Raw genomic sequence first — 21,668 nt, 5'->3', positions numbered from 1 at the left:
CCTGTGCCTTACTCCATCTCTGTTACAGGTGTGCTAACTCCACTTTTTAAGCTTTCTTCCCAGCAGCTGGGTGAGTTGGAATGGGAAGAGTAAGAGGCACTGGCTGGCTGCAGAGTTTGTTTCAGGGCAGCATCAACACTTGATTCCTGGCTCCTGTCTTTCTTACTTGCTTTCATCAGAAGGTGATTCCAGTCACTGAGTGTATGAAAACCTCCCAAACGTTCCCCACAAGTTCCCTGTGGGGCTGAGTAGGATGGGGAGCAACTGGGCCCCCTCTCTCCTGGGCAGGGACCTGCACACAGCCCACCTTCTCCCCAGAGTGCTCAGGGAACGACATTCAAGGAAATCCTCTCTCTAGTCACAAACTTGTTTCAATCCAATCAGGTTTTACCTTTTCTGCTTGGCTGAGTTCGTCCTTATTCCTGAGCTTATCCCTGTGCTTGGAATCTGGGTCAATGCTTTCATCTTCTAAAAACTGCATGTTCATATTCAAAAGCCAAGCAGCAGTGCGGTCCAGGGCATTGGGGTTCACAGGAGAAGGGGCCTACAATGAAACAATGATACAACCATGACAAAAGAAAAACCTGTAACACAAATGGTCATGAAGCTGGAGAGAGAGAGAGTTTCCTTCCAAGCAGACCCTCTCCCAAGCTGCTCAGACAGCAACGAGCTAGGCTGAGCTACCAGAGCAGCTGGGGCTGGAGCAGGAATAACTCCTGTTCTGCACTTGGACATTATTTTGGGTCAAGCAGTAGAAGTCATGGCCCTGGTGTCTGAGCAGATCCTGCCACCTCACAAGGATGACCTGCGAAGGTACTGAGCTGCAGGTGAGCAGAGTGGCTGGATGTGGTTTATTCATTCCATGAGCAGAGTTCTCTCAAGTCTTCATCTTGTTATGAGCCATCTTTGCTTCCGTGGATTCCGTAAAACAAGATCTGAAAACTGAAACACTCCTTATGACCATGCAGGTGCCTTCTTGGAGAAGTTTCTTTTCAGCTGAGGCTACACTAAGGATGCTGAAGGGGTCTAAATGCTCAGTATCACTTACTAGCAGTGGGGTTCAGTGGTCAGTGAGCTACAGTCACATCTGCTGCCTTTCAGTCCTGGCCTGGGCAGGAACTGTCAGTGGCATTGCCTAAATATTTTCCAACCACATTACAAAGAAGTCACTCCTCAGCTATTTCCCCTCCATCCTGCCTTGTTATAAACTGCAGTGAATAGTCAGATGAACACACGGAATCTGGATGACTTGGTCATTCAAGTTAATGACTTGGGAAATCAAGTTAACAAATCAGAAATATCAGAGACTTTCTCCTTCATTCCAGCCTCTCCATAGAGAACAGGAGTGGGGACTGGTTTAATTTCCTCACTGTGGTCGGGGCTTTCCCATGCAATCTTCCAGTCTGGTCTTCTGCCTCCAGGATTATGAATCCAAAGTATCAGACTTGGCTCATGAACACTGCTTGCTACAAATCCTCATGCTGCCAACATGCAAATAAAATGTGCAGAGTGAGGGTAGGAGAGGCATCCTGAGATTTCAGGTCTGAAGAGAGACTTTGAGAGGACCACAGGGGTGGGTAGAGGTGTCTTCTATAAAGAGAACCTCGCCAGGGCTTTCTGATGGCCACCTGGAGAATCCTTGTCTTTCTGGAAGAAACCCTGTTACAACCAGGCCTGTGCTCCTTGCACAGCTCTGTGCCCTGTCCCTAGTGAGTATTGATTGTGTTACACAAAGGCTGCTGCCTGGCACTGCTAATGCCAGCGCTTACAGATTGGAATCAGGGAGCAGCCCCGGATGGGAGCATGCACAACCTTCTGTGGGCAGCACTGAGCAGGCTCCACAGCTGCCCTGTGTGGGAGAGGCAGACACAGCAACACTGAGCTAACTCAGGGTCTGGGTGCAGTCTAGGCCCTTGCTGGTTGTCCAGTCTGTGTGCTTTTCTTTTACAACTCTTCCTTTGGGCACAGAGGTCTTACTGTGATAATGTTCTGTAGGGCTGGTTTTGAAATGTAGAGTGAATAAATGAGCACTATAAAAACCATTTGTTCATGCCAGGACAACCAGAGGGCCCTAGGCCTGTGACCTACTGCCTTCCATTTTTCCTCCACGGACAGTGGAATGGAATCCTGTGCAGCCCAGCACATGGTCTGGGACTGGGATCACTGCAGAGCTCTGCACAGTGGGAACGTCGCTCTCGGCTCCTTCCTCCCCGCTCCTACGGGGGGTCTCACAGAGCAAACAGGAATGTCCAGGAGCACCTCGGCCCTGCTGGGATGGGAGCAGCAGCAGGGAGGCTCTTATAGGAGATCAGGGGCTGTTCCAAGCCTGGGAGATGGCACGGGGTTGAGTATGGCATGGGATGAGAGCCTGGGCATGGAGAGGCAAAGCAGTGACAAGATGGTAGCGCAGGACAGCGGCACGGCTGCCATTGCCCTTGAGCCTCTGTCACCTTACCGCCGTCACACTCCAGTGCCACATGACAGAGGGACACAGGGCGCTGCTCTGTGCTCCTGTCCCTGGAGGGCCTCTGTCTCAGGCCAGAGGTGCCAGAGCCGAGGTTCATCCCCACATGGCGATGTCACTGTGGGGTTGGCACTGATGTGGCAGCTCAGAGCCACATTCCCTCCTCACGGCAGCAACCTCCACGGGCTAACCCCACCTGGTCCCTTCAGTGCCAGGGCCCGGACAGCCCGAACTCACCTGTTTGTGCATCGTGCGCTGCTTCATCTCGGGGCTGTCACCCTTGGAGGAGGAGGACTGCTGCCGGAGCCGCGCCCCGCTGCCGGGCCAGTCGGGCGACGAGGACATCATGCTGCCGCTGGAGGGTCGCTGGTACTGCACCGTGTTGAGCAGGGAGGGCGGCGTGCGGCCGCGGGTGACGGGCGGGGGCGGCGGGGGCGGCTGGTCGATGCGGCGCTGCGGCCCCGCGCTGTTCTGCCGCGGCATCGTGGGCTGGCCGCCCTTCTCGGTCAGCGACAGCTGCCGCCGGGCCAGCTCCCCCGGCCGGCGCGAGAAGTCCTCGCCGGCGGCGGGGCCGGCGAAGCCGTGCTTGTTGGCCGTCAGCTCCTCGCTGTTGCTGTGGGAGCTGAGCGAGCTGTGGCACTCGGAGCCGGAGTCGCCCAGGCCGCGGGGGGACAGCGGCAGCCCGGCGGCCATCTGGTACACGGGGTTCTGGAAGGACAGCGGCGCCAGCAGCTGCGGCCGGCCGGGCGCGCTCTCGCCGCTCGGCGTGGTGGGGGTCTGGCCCACCCGGCGCACCGTGGCCATGCCCGTCACGCTGTTCTGCTGAGTCCGTGTGGTCCATACGCCCTGCAACTGCCCCAGGGACGACTGACTGTCATTGAGGGAGTCGGCCGTGCCGGGAGCGTTGGCCCCACTGTCCAAGAGCCGATTGTCCTGCAAGTCCACCATGGACAAACTCTTGCTGCCATTAGACATCTGCACGTCGGGCTCATTGGCCTCTGAGTAACTGGAGCTTCGGGCAGGCGAGGGCTGGGCCCCAGCAGACCTTGTGACAAAAAACAAGTCCTTGTTTTCAGGGGTTGGAGATGGTAACCGTGTGAAATCTATCAGACTGCGGGGAAGTCAGTGCATAAGGAAGAGGAGAGGAAAACAAAACAAAAAAGAAGAGTTGTGAATGCTGCACCAGAGCAGGAAAACGAAATCACTCAGAAATCAGGGTGGCGCAGCTGTGTGGGACAGGGATGGGGACACGGACAGGACCCAGCGCCGGCGGGAGTGGGGACAGGGCTGGCCCAGCTGGGGACAGCGTGAGGAGTGGGGAGGGTGCTGTGGAGCCCTGGGCTGGCCTGGGAGCAGGTGAGGGCAGGTGAGTGAGGGCAGTGTGTGCACACGGGGCACTGCACTGTCACAAGGCTCAGGGACACACTCCTGGGAGCTGCTCTGCTCTGGGTCAGTGCAGGCCACCCTTCCTGCCCCCAAAGGCTGTATCCATGCCAGTCCCATGTCCCCTGCTCAGCAAGCCCCTGCAGGCACACAGGACAGGCTTTGGACAGCACAGAACACGGTGGGGGCCAGGTCCACACCAGGCCTCCCAGGCCAGTGAGTGCTCACACAGCAGAGCCAGAGCCTGGCAGCTGAAGGTTATCCCCCCACTCCTGCTGCAATGCACATTCATGCAATATTGATTTCTTGGGGATAGGAAGAGAGAGCTTTGCAGTAGCTTAATGTGAATATTCTGCTGATCAAAGATGGTGCACTGTAAGCAAGTATTGGGGGGGAACATATTGTCAGAGATCCTCCATAGCACTGGATTTAAATAATTACACCTCATGCTGGGAGGCACTAGAGATGAAAGCTCTGATTGGAGCAAGTCCAGTGCCATTGCTGCCTTTCATTCCTAATTAAACTGTTAAATATGATGCAGTTTCCACTTGCAAACTATTTTACTAGCACAGTCTTTCCGTTTGTGTGGGCTCCATTTCCTTTTCCACAAACAGAAACATAAGAGGTCTGCAAAAGCTTCATCCTCCCTATGAATGAAGCTCCTTACTTAATCAGGCCAAAAAGTATGTAGGTGACTGTGTCTGTGAATCACTGCTCAGCAGTGAAAACTCAGTTTTATAAAAACTGGACAGAGGAGACTGAAATTCCTTGTGAGGCCTCTACAGCTTGGATATTTCCAGAATTACCCAGGTTTGGATCTCAGTTGCAGCACACACCCTACATTGTACAAAGATGGGCAAAGCCAATCCTGTACATCTCTCATAGCCATTAACAACACCACCCATCACCTCGAGGTCGGCACTAACAGACCCTCAAGTCCTCAAAGGATGAACACTTTGCTTCTGCAGCCACATCTCAACAGCTGAGACCAGAAGCACCAAGTTTCCCAATTTCCCAGACCACATCCCCAGTTCTGGCTCTCAAGGGGCCCAGGATGGAGCCACGGACTGGCACTGCCACCCCCTGCTCTCTCCAGAGTCAGAGCTCCACTACATCCAGCACCAGTTCTGCAATGCCTGGTCAGAGGATCAGGCAACTCTGCACTGCACCCTGTCCTGCCTGTCCCTGGCGTGAATATTCTGTATGTCCCTGGTGTGTGGCCAGGCCCCACTGGTCTCTTACCCAGATAAGTCATTCTCTATGACCATTTTCTGCAGCCCTGCAGAGATGCTGTTGCCAGCACTGGGCGTGGAGGCGGCGTGGTCGGCCGTGACCGACACCTGCACACAAGCCGGGTTACTGAGAGCGGCGTTGACGTCCCGCAGGATCCGGGGCAGAGGCCCCAGTTTGGTGGCAGTTCCCTGGGCAGAAAAGAGAGAAGAGTTACCACCACCATCTTGTGCTTTTTGCTAGAGAACTGAGGGCTTTGCCAATTTCTGCACAGTTTCTTCAGGGAATCACATGAACAATATTTTCTCCATCATTTCCTGTCCCTGCCATCCCCTGGATACCTGCTCCAGTTGGGAAATAACTTCCCAGAGTAGCGAGTGCAACGTGGACAGTTCCCGGCCCAGGTCAATGTAGCCCTCAAAGCCAGCTGTGTTTGAGATGGTTTCAGGATTGGAAATCTCCAGGAGAAATCTCTGCATGTTAGTCCATTCATGTTCCAGGAACTGATTCATGAAGGACATGTATTCCTCTTTGCTGCCAAACCTATTGAGAGAGCAACACAGATTTCAGCTGAATCCAGGGGGAAAAAGTGCAGTCCATGGAAAGGGCAGGCACAACACAGCTAAGAACCCTCTTCTGGCATCTCAACCTTTCCAATCCTTTGGGATCCCTGGCCTGTGAGCAGGCACCTGGGACACCTCACTGACCATGGAACCAAAATTAATCCCAGCCTGATCCAGCTAAGCCCTCATCAGTGTGGGATCTGCACAGCAGAAACAAAGATGAAAGCTGGAGAAACAAAGGAGTTCTTGGTAACCCAGTGTCTGACTGCTGGGTCAGGGCACAGCCTCCAGAGACAGGACCTGTCACTGGAAATCAAGATGCTGTCACAGCAATCACCCTCAGCTGACTGGAGCCCAGTGACGGATGGGGGCAGGAATCCTGCACTCTGCAGCAATGCACAACTGCTCTGGGATCACCTTGGAGAGCCACCCCTGCAGCTGGGCCAGCCCCATCATCCCCTCACGCTTCCTGCCACCTCCTTCTGCCCTCCAAGCTCTCCACCCCTCAGTGTTTTGTCTAATTTAGAGCACAACAGGGAGAGCCTCGTGGTTGGACTGTCCTGGCAGCAGTTGGTGCCGTGCCAGCGGTTCCATGGGACACGCTCGGCCCAGTGCCATGCACAGGACAGCTCAGCTTGATCACTTCAGCTTGACTAATGTCAGCTTAGTTAAAGAACCTTTCCTGCAAAGTACTGGAAATATGAAAACCCTTTAGTTAGGGATTGGTCAGGAATACAGAGAATTTCTGTCATCTAGTGTAACACACTTGTTCATCTCCTGCTGGTGTCCGCAGGCGCGTCTGTGCGTTCCTGACTGTGAGTGTGAGCACTAAGCCAGTTTCCAGATATAAGGAGCTTTAGATAGAAACTGTCCATTCATGTTTCAGAAAGCTCATCATTTTGTTATCAGAGCTCATGATAAGTAGCTCAGAGCTACAGCCAGTGAAAAGATTTTCAGAAATCTCTCTCTTTGTTTCCATCAAACCAATGGGCTTAGTTAGAAATTGATGATGTCCCTGCTCTCAAGCCTTCCCAGTTCAGTCAGCTGCATTTTAATAGCAGGGAGGGTCCCAGAGCTCAAAGGAGGGATGGAACAGCTCCTGAGTTGAGCACATCACTGCTGCTGACTGGGTTCTGGTTCTATACCCGCAGGACACCACAGGACAAAGTCCCCACTGCCACCCTGTTGCTCATCCATTTGGTCAAAACAGCCTGTTTTCCTGCACATAAAACATGTCCTGTTTTGGAAACTTGAATGATCTCCCTGACCTGACAGTGAGGGAACGAGTCCCAGAGAGATGTGGGGAAAAAGCCAACAGGAAGCAAACAGGCCCTTTCCAGCAAGGAAAGGAGTGGCCAGTGTGGGACTCTGCGCCAGTGCCATGGCTCTGCCCATGCACCCGGAGGTTCTGTCCCCTCCCCAGCCCTGCCCTGCCCACAGCCTGGCTTACTTGGCAAAGTTGGCGAGGTTCTGGGTGACCTTGGCGATGAGGGTCAAAGTGCGAGCGGTGCGGTCATCGGGGTACTCCTGGAGCAGGCTGAACAGGGACGGGGACATGATGGCCGGGCACAGGAACCGCAGGAACAGGGAGGCACTGATCAGGCGCTCACTGATGTCAGGGCGGCCTCGGTTGCTGCACTCTTGTCTCCACGAGGCAAAAACTTCCTTAAGCTCTCTTGGGAAGACACTGAAATGACAAAAGGACAGGCAGTGTCTGTCAGGGTTGTGAGTCTCAAATCACACAGGGGATAAAGCAAAGCTGCTCAAGCTGCTCTGTAAAGTTGTGAGAGAAGCAGCTCCTCTTGGACCTGGTGCTGGATGCCAAGATGCCAGAAAACTGGGGAGACTGGGATATGAGACAAACTGTGCACAGAATCTCTTCAGGACTTGGTGGCTATGCTATGGGGTGCTCTGAGCTGGAGGAAGCTCGGCCAGCAAGGAGAGCATCTCCTGAAGAATGAGCAGCAGCACTGGAATCTCTGGCACAGCTGGAGCTTGGAGGGGGAGGGGGCTGTACAAACTGTAATACTCCTGTTCAAGCACCTGGATCAAATCCCACTGTGCCTAGTACAAACACACAGCCCCACCGGAGTTCCTCCAGCCTTGTAGCTCCAGACCTCAGCCTGCCTTTCCCGGATGCCAGAATTCCCTGGGGGCCAGCAGCACTGCAGCAGCCCTTATCGCTGGAGAACTGCTGCCTGTTCCTGCTCAGCCCCAGCTCCCTGCTCCCACCTTATCCTGTTCCCAGCATGTGTTATTTATTCAGCTGGAGACTCCCACCCAGAAGCAGGCTGGCACTGGGTTGCCACTGGTCCCGGTGTCCCTGGCACACAGATCCCATTGCCCTGGCCAGGAGCCACCATCCTTGTGTCACACCCAGAGCTGTTCTCTGACAGTGGGTGTACAAAGCAAGTGAGGGGGGTCGGGCTCCATTTCAGGCCATCTGACCTTCTGACACAGCGGTGACACTCCATGGAAGTGCCTGGAAAATGCTGACATTCTGCTCTGTGCTGCCTTCACACTTTCACCCTCATGAGCTTTTTTACTCTGAGCTCTACAAATAACATTAGCCAACGTCTTTGGCTGGATAAATTCTCCTCTGTCTTTGGTTCGATCCACACAATTGGACAAAACCCTTTCACTTCATGGTACTTGCCCAGAAACAGGAGAATCCTTTAAGCAATTTGAAGCTTGAATGATCAGGACAGGTTGTGCAGTGACTGGAGAGCAAACCCCTGAAATGCAGCACCCACAAGTTCCCGTCACAGGCTGGAGCCTGTGAAAGTTTAATGGTGTCACAGCGGATGGAATTCGGATCGTTGGCTTTATGTGACAAACGGGCCCGTAATTCATTACCCAACTTCCCAGTAACGAGCTTCCACATGCTGAAATTCTGCTTACACTGAAACTTTCCAGATGTCCAAATTATGTCATAATTATAACAATTTTCGGTTATTGTGAACCTCTTTCCTCTCCCTGACTCTCTCCACAGATGAGCACACACACTCCAGTGCTCTATTTAAAGCAGGATCGGTGGCTGTTGGGATACCTTGGCCAATCCCAACACTCATCAACCCAATTAATCCCCAAGAACCACTGAGCTCCAAGGACTGGGGGGGAACCACTCAGAGCACAGCTCAGCTGCTCCAGCCTTCCTTGGAAAGGCAGGATGAGAGAAACAAACTTCCCATGCATTCCTTTTTCCCTGGGTCCCTTTTCAAGGCTATTTTTAGAGTGACCTTTGAGTGCTGCTTTGGGTATTTTTAGGAAGACATTAATTCAAACCATTATGATCCACTGCTGACTAGAAGTGGTGAATCCCTCCTGGGAGAGCAGGTAAACGCCATTCCTGAGTCAGATTTATTAATTGGCCAAGGATAAGGAATAGGATATCTGTAAAGAACCTGCCCTTTGTGTACCTGTGGTAGATAAACAGCAGCCTGAGTGAGCCTCTTGCTCCCTGCTTTCTCCCTAAGCAGGATCAGGAAAAGCAGTTCCCTTCTTGGTTTCCAGGAGGGCACTCAATATCTTGGGAGATTATTTGTAATAAATTTTCTGACCTCAACACAACAGCTGGGAGAAGAGAGAAAATGAGAAATCCTCATTATCAAAGACCTCCTTCCTCCAAAGTCATCCCTAGCTGATACTTTGCAACAGTGTTGCTACTAAATACCTTAATAAAAACTAAACCCAGATTTTAAGCAGAAAGGCTGGAAATCCAGCAGTGAGACAAAAATGCTCTTTCTTTCATGATCAGGACCAAAGGCTCTGGGTATGTTAGCAAGAAGCAGAAAGAAATTATTTTTATTTCTCCAAGTAAAGATAATCCCAAGCCCATCTTTTTCCCCTTTGAGGTCACCTCTGCAGGCAGCAGCTGTCACAGACCCAGGGACTCCTGGCTGCCAGTCTCAGCAGGAACACCATGAGCCCAGCTGTGCCCAACAACCACTCCTCAGCAGGATCCACTGCCAGCCCATTTGGGATATTCAGGCCTGTCCCAACCAGTTGCAAGAACCTTTACCCTGAGAACAAACAACTCGGAAATGCCTCCAGCTGCATACCAGGCCTTGGGCCAAGGAGGCAAAGGGCTCCCATCACCCAGCAACCGCCCAAGGCTGGGAGAGAGAGGGGTTAATCCAGAGGAATGTGGGATGCTGAGCCAAGCAGGGAGAACAGCATCCTCCTCCCAGCTCCAGCACTCTGCAAGCAGAGAACATCTGCCCAAACAAAAGCTGCCTGTGCTGGGGCAGCTCCTCGCAGGTGCCACAACCCCTGCCTGCTGCAGGATTTCCGTGCTTTGCCGGATGCTCCTGGAGGTGTGGATCCATCCGTCCCATCCAGACTGACTTGCTCCAGGGGTGGAAGATCCAGGACATGCATCTCTGCCCTTTATTCCAGAATTTCACACACTTTTGGCATCAAGTACCTCTCTGCATTGGTCACACTTGGTGTTCCTTGACTGCACTGCCCTGTCCCTGTGCCCCAGTGACCCCTCAGCCCCTCTGAAAACAAGGGTGCCAGAGAATCTGGGAGGGTGCCACATCCCCAGAGCAGATATTCCAGAGTGGCTGAGCCCCACAGCTCCCCTCCCCAGCTCTGCCAGAGGCACAGACAGGTCCCCACTGCTGCAGACACAGCACTCCAGGAGGAGGGAGTGCCACTCCCGGGATACCCACCAGTAGGAGTTGATGATCTTGCAGAAGGCCAGCTCGCAGCACATCTTCAGGTTGCCCTGATGTTCGGGGAGGTCCGAAGATGAACATTTGCTGGGATCCACCTCACAATTTTCATCTGATTCATACAGTGCCTTGATGAACTCCCCTGTAAAACAGAGTTGGTGATGGGTTTGGAGACATGAGAAGTGCAGCCTTCAAGCAGCTCTGTTCCTAAGCCCCAGTGCCCGATCAGCTCTCTGGCACCCCATCACACTGGGGAAAGATGAGAGGGATACAAGAGCACGTGGTGGCCCCTGGGGCAGCTCTCCATGTCTCCAGGAGGTCCCAGGAGGCCCTGGCAGCTCCTTGGGAACTCACGACCAGCACAGCACACCCTGCACATTCCGTCCCTGTTGCCCAGCTGCTGTCCCTGTGGCTCTGGGATATTTCATCAGGACTCACTGACGCCCCTGCACTGGCTCCAGAGGCGCTCCCTCGGGCTAATCCAGGAGGAAGGATGCTGGCAGGCCCTGTAATTATTGGTAGCACGGCCTGCTACTGCAGCCTGTGCCCTGGTGCTGACAAACCACTGTGATTCACCGGAGAAATAGGTAATTAAAGGAAAGAAACAATTTACTTGGTTTATTTTGAGCTGAACATCACATAAAATGAAATTAAAATATTTCCTTGAGTTTTCCTGTGCTCCTCTTTGCTGCCTGGCTGCTCCTCCTCACTCTTGCAGAGGCTCACACTGAGCTGCTCCAGCAGTTTCTGCTCTCATGCCAACTTTAACCCCAGGACCCCTGGGCTCAGGGTAGTGGGGTCAGTCCTTCATCCCAGCAGTGACTGGGGAGATCAGGGACAGGGTAACAGGGATGAGGAGGCAGCGTTTTAGCTTTCTCCATTTCTGGGAGAAAGGTTTGCTCTGGTTTTCTTCTAATTCCAGTTGGTTTGCACCTAATTCCTGACTGTCTTGGATTTTCCCATCCTGTTTTTTCCCCATTCCAATCTGCATTCCTTCCCTATTGCCAAAACAGATTTTAATTACATACTGGAGAACCTCTCCAGTGTATTTTCAGCTCTGCCAGGGAGCTCTGGAGCTGCTCTGCTTGCCTGCAGGTGACGCCTGCTGTTCTTAACCTGGCCCCATCGCCTGCTCCATGGTTCCAAGGACAGTGCCACGCTGCCCTGGGGCACCTTGTGACACGCAGGTGATTCATCTCCCTGGGAGAAGGTCACTCAGAACCAGTGCCCCACAGTGAGCAGGAACCCCAGGCCCCTCCTGCATGAGAGGGAACTGGCCTGGCAGCACTGAGCCCCAAAAAGGAATATTTTAATATTCTCTGATATCAATAATCTCCTGGCTTTTGAGAATTTTTATGAGCAATCTACTTACAAACTTGCCTTCAACCAGAAAGCATTACAAGGCAGAAATAAATAATATTCCTTTTGCTATTCTTGTGGGCTCTCTGCCTGAATTTGCTGAATTATTTCCCTTTCCTCAAGGTTTTCATTATTATTATTATTACTATTATTATTCTCTTAATAAAGTATTTATGCTTCTTTGCTCCTTGCTAAAATTATACAAATCCACTAGCAGGAACCCAACATACTAAAATATTAACACCTCAATAGAAACTCTGCTCATCCTGCCCTGGGATGTGAATCCAATGGAAGCTCACAGAGCTTCCAAGGCAGCCTCTCTCCATCCTTGTGCTGTATTCCCTGCGTGCAGCAATTCCTTCCTGACCTGCCCAGAAGCAGAAGCTTCTAATTATTTTCATTTGCATCAAGAGAAGTATTTTTGGAGCCATAAACAGAGCCAGCACTTGTTAAAAAAAAACCACCAGGAGGGTTCCCAGTGCGGGATGATCCGAGAGGCAGCGCATCACTGCGACTTGGGAGATCTCATCTGACTCGGGAGCGCTGCAGGAGCTGGGCAGCGGCTCTGCTGAGGCTGCAAGGGGAGAGAGTCACTCAGCCTGTGACAGCCAGGCTGAGACAGAAGCCCTGGCAGGCAGCAGAATCCCTTCAAACATCTACTGGTTATCGCCTCTGAAAGCAGATGAAGGCGCCAGCTCTGCGGTCACCTTCACCTGGCAGCAGGGAGCTGCCCACTGCGGCCACGGCCGTGTCCAGGCTCGGAGCTGCTGCCAGGGAAACCCTCCAGCAGGAAAGTGCTGGGGCCCCTGCTGGCCATCAGGGCTCAGGTGACATCCCCACCTTGCAGCTTGGAGAACTTCTCTGGGCGAGACCTGCCAACGCTCTGTACGTACCTAAGGCATCTTGTAAGTATTTCTGCCCCACCAGCTTCAGGTATTCTTCAATTGCTTTGGTGGCCAGTGTGTTCTCCCTGAAAATGAGATGCTCATTCTCACCACAGCGATCAACTTCAGACATCATCAGGTCAGTCAAGAAATCCTGGAAAGCAAAGCCCATGGTGGGTCACTGGTTCCACAGAGCTGCAGCTCCCCAGCCCCGAGAGGTCCCACCTTTCTCAGACACCTGAGGGACTGGAGGTGCTGCAGGTGACCCTGTGTGAACACACTGCCTCACCACCTGCCCAAATTTCCTCAGAGACGAGGGGAAATAAACCTCTGGACAGCCTCAACTCTTGCACCCCAACAGTGACTCATCCCAGACCCACATCTGCCCCTCCATCGGTGCCGCTTTCTGGCTGCTGTCGTGTCAGCCTCACACTGTGTGGGCAGAACCTTTTCTCCCCTGTTACACACAGCTGTGTTTGGTGTCCAACTGCACTGGCTGCAAACCAGCGCCATGCTCCGATGTCACGAGCTGTGCCCAGTTAATGGCTGAGACACAAGCCTCTGATATGCACTGAGATACTCAAATTTCCCATTTCCTCCCTACACATGGAGATAAACAGCACTGACAGCGCCAATTTTGGGCACATTCTTGGTCTGATGTGCACACAACCAAATCCATGGAATGTGATAACCCCCTGTGCTGCAGAGCAATGGAAGGGGTGAGCAGGAGCAGCCCCTGACAGCTGCCCCTGCATCAGTCTGGCCACAACTGCAAATTCCAGAGGAAAAACAACATTTTAGTGTGAACTCCGGGTCTGCTTCAGCCACAGCATTCACTGAGCAGGGGGTCAGGAGCTCCTGTGCACGCTGCTGATCTGAGTGTGCTGCAGCCAGGCCTGATCCAGGAGGAATGCCAGGCACCTGCTACTGCTGATACATGTGCTCTGCACTGCTAATGGACAGAGCAGCTCTGCCTGGCTCCTCCTCGCTGCACCAGGTGCTGAGGTGTCACCACTCACCTGAGTGACAATGGAAGGAGGCCACTGGCACTGTGCAAATCACCCACATTAACCCTCTGACTGCCTCCCATGGAGGAGACAGAGAGATGATGACACATGCATTCATTCATCTCCACAACCAAGGGCACCTTCTTAAACTCCTTTCCATTAAAACAACATAATCTTCTTAGTAATAACCTTCCACTAAGAAATTCTTCATTTCCCCTGATGGTCACAGCCTGTTCCTGGCAGAGGCAACAGGAGTACCCCAAGCTGCCACACAGTGCCCCAGGTCCTGTCCCTGATGTCCCCAAGCACAGCAGAGCTGCCATGGTCCAGCCTGCTCCAACCCACACCTGGGAGAGGGGACATCAGGTCCCACCCCCCACCAGTGGCTGGATGGGAGCTTTGCACCAGAAACTACTTGCTCCATTTCATTTTTCACATGGACATCTCTGCATTGAAAGTTTAATCAAGGTTCAACAAACAGCTTTCCCTGAACCCAAGAGACACAATAATTTAATCCACAGACCCTCCATCACCGTGCTCCTGTCCCAGGCAAAGGCAAGCCCCGGGGCAGGCAGGTACATCCCTGTGTAAGAGCACAGAAGGATGGGAGGTGACATCCCTGCAGTACCCAATGATCCACTGCTCCCACCTTCCCACAACAGCCTGATCCAGACCAACACACTGCCTTGACCTTCCCCCAAGATCCTCCAAAAATGCCAGAGGAGGAGCTTTGGGCTAAAAAAAAAAAGTCACTTCCATTATTTCTTTAGCCAGAAGATGCCCTTCCTCAAATCCTGCTACGTCTGCAATGCTCTGGCAGCTGCAGAGGCAAAAATCCCTCCTGGAAGCAAAGCACGCGCCTCCCTCTGCTATTTTCTCTCATTTTGCCCTTTTTATCAGCCAAGCTGGAATGAAACTTTAAACCCTGCTCAAATCCCGTTAGCTGCTATCTGGGTAACTCTATCACCTTTATCTTCCCGGGGCTCTCCCAGGGTACGTTTCAATTCCAAGCCACCGCTCAGGCTGACACAAGGTGCTGATTCTTAATTAGCAGCCGCTGACCTTGGCTTTGCTTGATTCTCTTTCCTGTCACTTTCCCAACATACTAATTATCTCAGGAACACTGAGTTTTACAGCATCTCTTAGCTGAGTGTTTGCTTTTCCCCCTCTTGTCAGCTGAGCACTGGCTGCTGAGTCCTGGAAACCCAGGGCCAAGTGGGAGCCAGAGTTAATGTGAATTTGGGTGACTTGGGCTGATCTACAGAATTCACTAGAATTTAGAATGAGGCAAGATTCCATGGCAGGACTCAACACAAAGCCAGAAAAGATCCCCTGGAAATCTCTGCTGCTGTTATTATTCCCTATGGAGCATCTGCAGCTCAACAGCTGGGAAAAGAACTTCTTGTCTCTGAAGTGGAAAGGAAAGCTGCTGAAGTCCCAGAGAATTCCATTATGGCACAGCACCCAAAGCTGAGGAGTAACACCACAGAATCTGGCCTTGCAAGTGAGCAGGGAGAGGGGAGAGCCAGGACGCCCAGCAGCATCCCAGGGGTCAGGATTCTCCCTGTCCCTGCAGGCCTGGGCTGCAGAGCCATCCAGCTGGGCTGTAGCACCTGGCCCTGGGATGTGTCAGGGGTCAGAATTCCCCCAGGTACCGTCCTTGGGCGAGTTCCTCTGCAGGCACTGCTCAGCAGCTCCGTGAGCCGCGGGAACGGCGCTTCGGCCACGGGTCACTGCCCACGACATCCTGCCCCTTCTGTCCCAGGACCATCGGCCAGACCTTCACTGCTTCCCTTCCCTCCACACCAAAAAGCCACATTGGCTTTGGATCACACTTCTGCTGTCTCTGCCTTAAGTACTCCAGCAGCCAGCACTCAGAAGACACAAATGGAATGCAAATACTTGTGGAATCCCTCCGGGGGCCTCACTCACCCACATACAAGGTCCTGAATAAAATGCAATAACTAAAGCCAATAAAACTCCCTGTTTCTGAGCAGCAGAGATCAGCAGGGGGTTGTTTTCAGTTAGGGCCCCTGGCAATGGAAGAAAATAAGATGCTTTATTTCATTACATCTGAGTCGAGAGGGGAAGGAAGAGGTCTACAGTCAAAATTAAGGGCTGTGGCAGTGTTCTTCAGGCTTGTTCCCATGTTTATTTTAAGGCTTTTTGCTTCAGACTGGATGGATCTGAACCTGTGCGACCCCAGTCACTGCACATATGCTGATAAAGAAGAGCAATTCATAAATAAATAAATTTGGAGCATGACAGCACAAGGCTGCAGTGGTCTCCACTTTGCACATAAACCAGCCTGTGCTATTCCAAGGCAGCTCCTCCCAGTGCAGGCAGGAGCTGGCAGCCCCAGTCCCGAGGGGTGGCACTGGCAGTGCCCAACCCTCCGGCTCCCAAGCCCGGAGGGCAGAAGGATGAAGCCAGCTGGGTGCCTGCAGGGCTGTGGTGCGAGCAGGGGCGCTTCCAAAGAACCGACAAGCAACACAAGTCTTGTAGGACCTGTCCTGTCCAACCCCAGGAAGGATTCTGCACTTTGCCATCCCAGGAAGGTCCAGCCTCTCTCGGACATGTCCAGAGCTGGAGCACGTGGGGTGCCAGGGAGCCCCGCGCTCCCCGTGGTGGTCACACACCCTCTGGGCTGGAGCTGATCGTTCCTGGTATCCGAACCGACTGATGGGCAGATTGACTTTGAAATAATAAGGTTCTCCAAATCACAAGCCTGATTAATAGGATTGACTTAACCTTAAGAGGATTGAATTGATAAAGGTAATAAGATTATTGCTTATTTCAAAGACTGGCTCAGAGTCCAGCTGGGCCCTTATGCAAAGGTGAAAACACCAGTGGTGGGTAGGGCTGTGGGTTTGGGGTGGAGGAGCATTGGGACACACCCACGGAGGGGGAACTGTGACACAGGAGGCTGCGGAGCAGGGAAAGGAGAGCGGCAGAGGGGCAGCAGCTGGGTCCTGGACAGATGCTGTGAAGCCAAGAACCCCAGCCCCAAGTTCTCGGCTCTTCCATCACACAGATCCTCTGAGGATCTGCTCAGACATTCCTCTGCCAGGAAATAGAGTGATGTTCCCTCCTTGGAACCCTGGAACTCATCCATGGCACTTCTGGCCTTTTCTAATTCTCCTTGGGAAAAGGTGGTGAAGGCAATGTGAGAGTTAACTCACAGGAATCTGTGTCCATCACCTTGCTCAGGGAAATCAGCAAACCTGAGGGATACATCACCTCTCACGTCCCTGTGCCTGCCTGAGCCCAGCAGTCACTTCTCAGCCCTGTGTGATGTCTGCAGGGCCAGAGCCCTGACCCAGCCCTGGCTGTGCCACTGGAACGTGGGGTTCCAGCAGATCCACACGGGGGGAGCAGCTACATCTGCTCAGCTGAGGCACATCTTCACAGCACAAACAAACAGGGACACATGTTTATTCTTCACTCCATTCCCAACACCATAAATATTTATTTCCAGTGAGCAGCTGGTTAGTTAGAGCTTTGTCTAATGCTAGGTTTGATCTACCAGCGCTCTGGACAAGAGAAGTTTTTTTGTATATTTATGGTCATGAACTGAGCTCTGGGGCTCTAAGACAGCCCTGAAACAAATCTAAGCATGGGAAATATTCTGGAAGCATCAGAAGTCCTTTGGGAAGGATGCAGCCACCTCTCTACAACCACATCACAGGGGCCACACCAAGCCCTGGAAGGCAGGACTGAGCACTCCTGGTAACTCCAACCCTGGCAGCAGAACTGCTTTATGACTTTGTGTCTTTTATCTGTGGGTTGCAAAAACATGTGAAAACCTTCGGGCGTCTCCACATCCTTACAGGAAACAAACACTTCATCAGTGCTCTCACTAGGAAGGTGAAAACAGGTAACAAGTGAAGGACTGAGCTGAGGGACCACATCTCTGTTTCAGCCACCAAATATCCCTCTTTGAGCCTTTCTTGCCATAAGAGACAGGGAACATCTGTGAGTGCCGAGAGCTGATGGAGCACTGGATGTCTGTCAGATTTTCCAGTGGGCTGGGGTGGCTCTCTCCCTCCCTGAGTGCCTGTACTCAGAACCTTATCAAAACCTTCTTCCCCTCCCCTCCACCCTGCCTTGGCAGCTGCTCAGGGCTCTCCAGGCGTGCCAACCAACCCAGCACAGCAGGATGAGGTTCTACCCTTTCCCACACAGAGATCAAGGGAAGCACGGACTTTGACTCCAGAGGGGACTCTGCTTTCATGCTCCACCTTTTAACCTGCTATGATACAGCTACACAGCCCAGGAAGAAGCAGAGATTTAGGGAAAAAATTCTGCCACAGCCCTTGTTCCCCTCCCACCTGCAGCCCCAGGTGTCCTGTCCCCCTGGCAGGAGCGATTCTGGGTTTTAGCAGCTCCAGGTAACCTCACCTGGCTGACAGGGTGTGCCTCGGGGTGGGTCTGTGAGTAAGGATGGCCCTGGCTGGGACCTGGCTGTGTCTGACACATGGCACCATCGAACCTCTCCTGTGGCACCTCTCCCGTGCCACCTCTCCTGGCCGGAGCTCCGGGCAGACACAGGACCCGATCCCGGCCTCATTAAGGGATTACCCCGCATTTACAGCAAATCACTGCAGGAAAACAGGGCCCGAAACAGCACAACAGCAATTAGCTGCTAACGAGTCTTCAAGATAATCTACTGGACACTTGTTTCACAGTCCGACAGTAATTGCTGCTTTAGCTCAGCTACAGCAGCCAAGAGCCACAAAACCCCTTCTATCAGAGAAATCAATCGGTGATTGCCGATGGCTGCAGGGCAGGGGGAGATGTTGAGGGGCTCACTGGGAAGGCTCCTGGTGATGCACAAGGATGAGGAACCCACCTTTAGCCCGGGCAAGCTTCCAAGAGTCATGAGGGGACACAGAGAAGCAGAAGGGGGGTCCCTGTCCTGCTGTCCCTGCACTCAGGGGTCAGGGTGGTGGGGCAGCCATGGGGAGCTCTCCTGAGGGGCACTGGGGTGCACCCACAGCCCCCAGGCAGGGCTCAGGGGGTGCTTTCTTCTTTTATTCATTATTTTTCTTTCTGCTGCTTTCCTCTCTCCCTGCTTGTCCAGCCCAGGATGCACCACCTGGTTCCCATGCTCCAATAACTCCTGTTGCTCTGACAGCTCCCCAAACCCTGTGCTAATGCTGATGGCAAATGACAGGCAGGAAAAGCAGAAGCTCCATTTTAGGGGAAAAGTCATCAAGTCTGTTTACTGTTTGCTGTGTCCCCTGTGTAGAGCCTCTGGGATCTCAAGCACTGATGCAGACACATGTCTGGAAACACACTTGCTCTCTCTGGAGCCTCTCCAGTACTGAGAGACAGAGGAAAAAGCAGTGACAACCACTCTCAGCCATGCCCACACACGATCCATGGTGATTAAGTCTGGGATGACACTTGAAGCCTTTTGCACCAGAACTGTGTAAGCCCTGGGCAGGGTCTTTCACGGCAATGTTATTCCCACAAGGCCCTGGCATTAGGGCTGCAGGAGCCACAGCAAGGGGCAGCAGAGCCCCTGGTGCCAGCACAAGGCAGGGCTGTGCCCAGGAACCACAGACTGACAGCTCTGGAGCCCTGACTGCTCTGGAGCAGAGACACCAAGCACAGCTCCTTGTGGAGCCACAGCGTTATTCCACATGGACACGATGCTCCCCTGTGCTCCGGGGATCAGGAGGCTTTAACGGAGCTATTTTCTCTGCCTCTGCAACAGCAGGCCCCTGGCTCCCAATCCTCTCAGTGAGCTTTGCCTGCCTTGAACTAGATCAGGAGGCCAAGCCACTTCTCTGTCCGACAGATGGTAACTAAAGCTAATCCACGAGCCCAGCCACGAGCCCTGGCAGCAGTGGCAGCTGCCAAGGAACGGAGCCTTGTGATTGCCCCTCAGGTGAAGAGCTCATGTCTCCTCAGCACTGCAAAAGCTTTGGACATCTTGCCCTTGCCCAGTTCTCCCCTGCAGAGTGCAGGGTGATGGTAACAGAGAAAAACAGAGATGCTTTAACTCCTGCAGCCCTGAGATGGGCACTGCCCACTGTGGCTGTGCCAGGCCGCCAGGGATAGAGGATGCTCTGCAGCAGAGGTCACTCCCTGCCCTGTGTGCTGGGGACCTCAGCAAGGAAGGGCATTCCAGCCCTGCCCACCCTGCCTGCTCCCTCACAGATCACAGCCAGGAGTAACACTCCTTCTCCCTGGCCTGGCAGGGCATTCCCAGCCAGGAAGGAGGCTCAAAGTGCTTCACAAAGGATGAACTTCCACCATGTGAAAGTGGGTGGCATCAACCCCCAATGAGCACTGCCATGGGCACACCCCTGGCTCTCCTTCCAAAAGCAGTAGGACAGACCCTGAGGACCAAGAGCTGATCCAGAGACATGCATGCCTGCAGGCACTTTGGTCTGGAATCCTGGAGAGGCTGCTCACTCCTGTTCAGCTTCCACAGTGCAGAGTGCTCAGTGCAGAGGGAGCAGAGCACAGAACCTGCTGGCTTCCCCAGGAACACCCAGCACACACAGGCTGCACAACTCAGGCCAGCACTGGTTACATTCCATCCTGGAAAACTGCCTTCTTATTAATTCCACAACTGTGTGTTTATACAGAAAGAGCCTGGCCCCTGAGCCTCCAGAAGGAAAATGAAGGGAAATGGCTCAGTTGGTGCCTCGTGGTCCCACCAACCTCTCTGCTAATTAAACAACTTGTGCTGTGTGTGCTACCAACTCGTTTGCAATCAAAAGAAAAACAGAGCATATTAAAGATGGCCCGAAGCCCAACTGAGGAGCCTTCCCAACCCAACCCCAGAGCCTGCTCCTGATGGTGTCTGGGGGGACACTACAGATGGCAGAGGGTCCTACCTTGGCCTTGCCCGTGCTCTGCAGGATGTGCACCAGCGCTGACGCCATCTCCTCCTTGTTCTTCACGCTCAGCGAGGGCTCCAGCACCGAGCACAGCACCATGTAATTGTTGGTGATGTACTCAGCAAACTCCTTGTACATCTCCATGGGAAGGATGCTCATACTCTGGTAGCGGGACTTGATGCGGATCATGGGCCCTGGGGACTTGCCCTTGCCAGGGTTGGGGCTCACCACTGGGTACCATTTCTCCACGAACTGCCGGCCCGTCACCGAGCTCACGGGGATGTTCACCTGCCCAATGAAGTTGGTCTTGTCCTTCTTCTTCTTCTTGTCAGTCTCTTTGTATAAGTGCACAGTAATGTTTTTGAGCGATGGGAGGTTATTAAATTCAAAGTGCTCCCCCCAAAACACATTATCAGTTTTCAATTTACAGGTAGTTCGTGCATAAAGAACATCATCCAGGCATAATTCACATAAGTACTTTTTCTTAGCTGGCAGGTCCTTGGCTTCAATAATCCATAACTTTAACATATTCTCTACCCTCCTGCTGTTGTCCTGAAAAAAAACCCACAAAGAAAAAAAGGTCAATGAAAAAACCCCGCAAAGCCAAGCACAACAAAATTGGAGATATGAATTAATTATTTCGGATGTGCTAAATGAGCGGAGGCTTAATTACACTTTATTTTAAGGAAATACTGGCTCTCAAGAATTTGCATAATAACACTACTTATGTTAATTTTCCAAAATATCATCGTGTTCTCCATGTCTGTTGGTGCCAATTAATATAAGGAACAAGGGAGATAAACCCCATCCAAATCATAAAAGTACCATTTCCCATTCCCTGCCAAGAGGGCCTCTGAAGAATCCAAAAGAACCTCACTGGTCCTGAATGGTTTGTACAAAGCAGAAGCTGTTACAGGTATCCCACAGCCTCCTCTTTTTTCAGTAGAGCTGCTTTACAGCAGCATTGAGTTCATGGTATTTCCTGTAACACAGCAACACAAAGGGACCTGAATGTACACTCAGGGATCACCTCATCCACATGGGAATGCCACCACCAATGGCAGGGAAAAAACTGTTTGTAAAAACCTCATCATGTTTTAGGGCAGAAGTCCAGGGCACCCAAATTAAACACTGAGAGGAATCATGGGAGATGGCATCCCATGGGAGAATCATGACAATTCAGAGACAGAAATCTGCCTTGGATATCTTTTAAACAATAACAGAGCCAAGCATACTGTGGAT

The 21,668-nt window shown here is 52.6% G+C and overlaps 1 protein-coding gene across 9 annotated transcripts in view; it reads right to left on the bottom strand.

Moving 5' to 3' along the window:
- DAB2IP (DAB2 interacting protein) overlaps window positions 1-21,668 on the bottom strand; it is a 186,364-nt gene that overhangs the window by 10,133 nt on the left and 154,563 nt on the right. For 5 of the 9 annotated variants that reach the window (XM_086858337.1, XM_086858338.1, XM_086858339.1 and 2 more), the window contains 8 exons: window positions 20,424-20,978; window positions 12,572-12,716; window positions 10,317-10,461; window positions 7,091-7,327; window positions 5,419-5,620; window positions 5,090-5,268; window positions 2,702-3,509; window positions 392-544 (listed from right to left, as the gene is read on the bottom strand). In XM_086858337.1, the coding sequence (XP_086714463.1) occupies window positions 392-544; window positions 2,702-3,509; window positions 5,090-5,268; window positions 5,419-5,620; window positions 7,091-7,327; window positions 10,317-10,461; window positions 12,572-12,716; window positions 20,424-20,978 (2,424 nt within the window). Of the gene's footprint in view, window positions 1-391; window positions 545-2,701; window positions 3,576-5,089; window positions 5,269-5,418; window positions 5,621-7,090; window positions 7,328-10,316; window positions 10,462-12,571; window positions 12,717-20,423; window positions 20,979-21,668 lie in introns of all 9 variants that reach the window. The other 4 variants (XM_086858334.1, XM_086858336.1, XM_023938355.2 and 1 more) reach the window with 1 other exon arrangement.

This window comes from Cyanistes caeruleus, chromosome 20 (assembly GCF_971803275.1).
Source record: "Cyanistes caeruleus chromosome 20, bCyaCae1.hap1.1, whole genome shotgun sequence".
Lineage (NCBI taxonomy): Eukaryota > Metazoa > Chordata > Aves > Passeriformes > Paridae > Cyanistes > Cyanistes caeruleus.
This window is presented reverse-complemented; position numbering and strand designations above follow the sequence as displayed.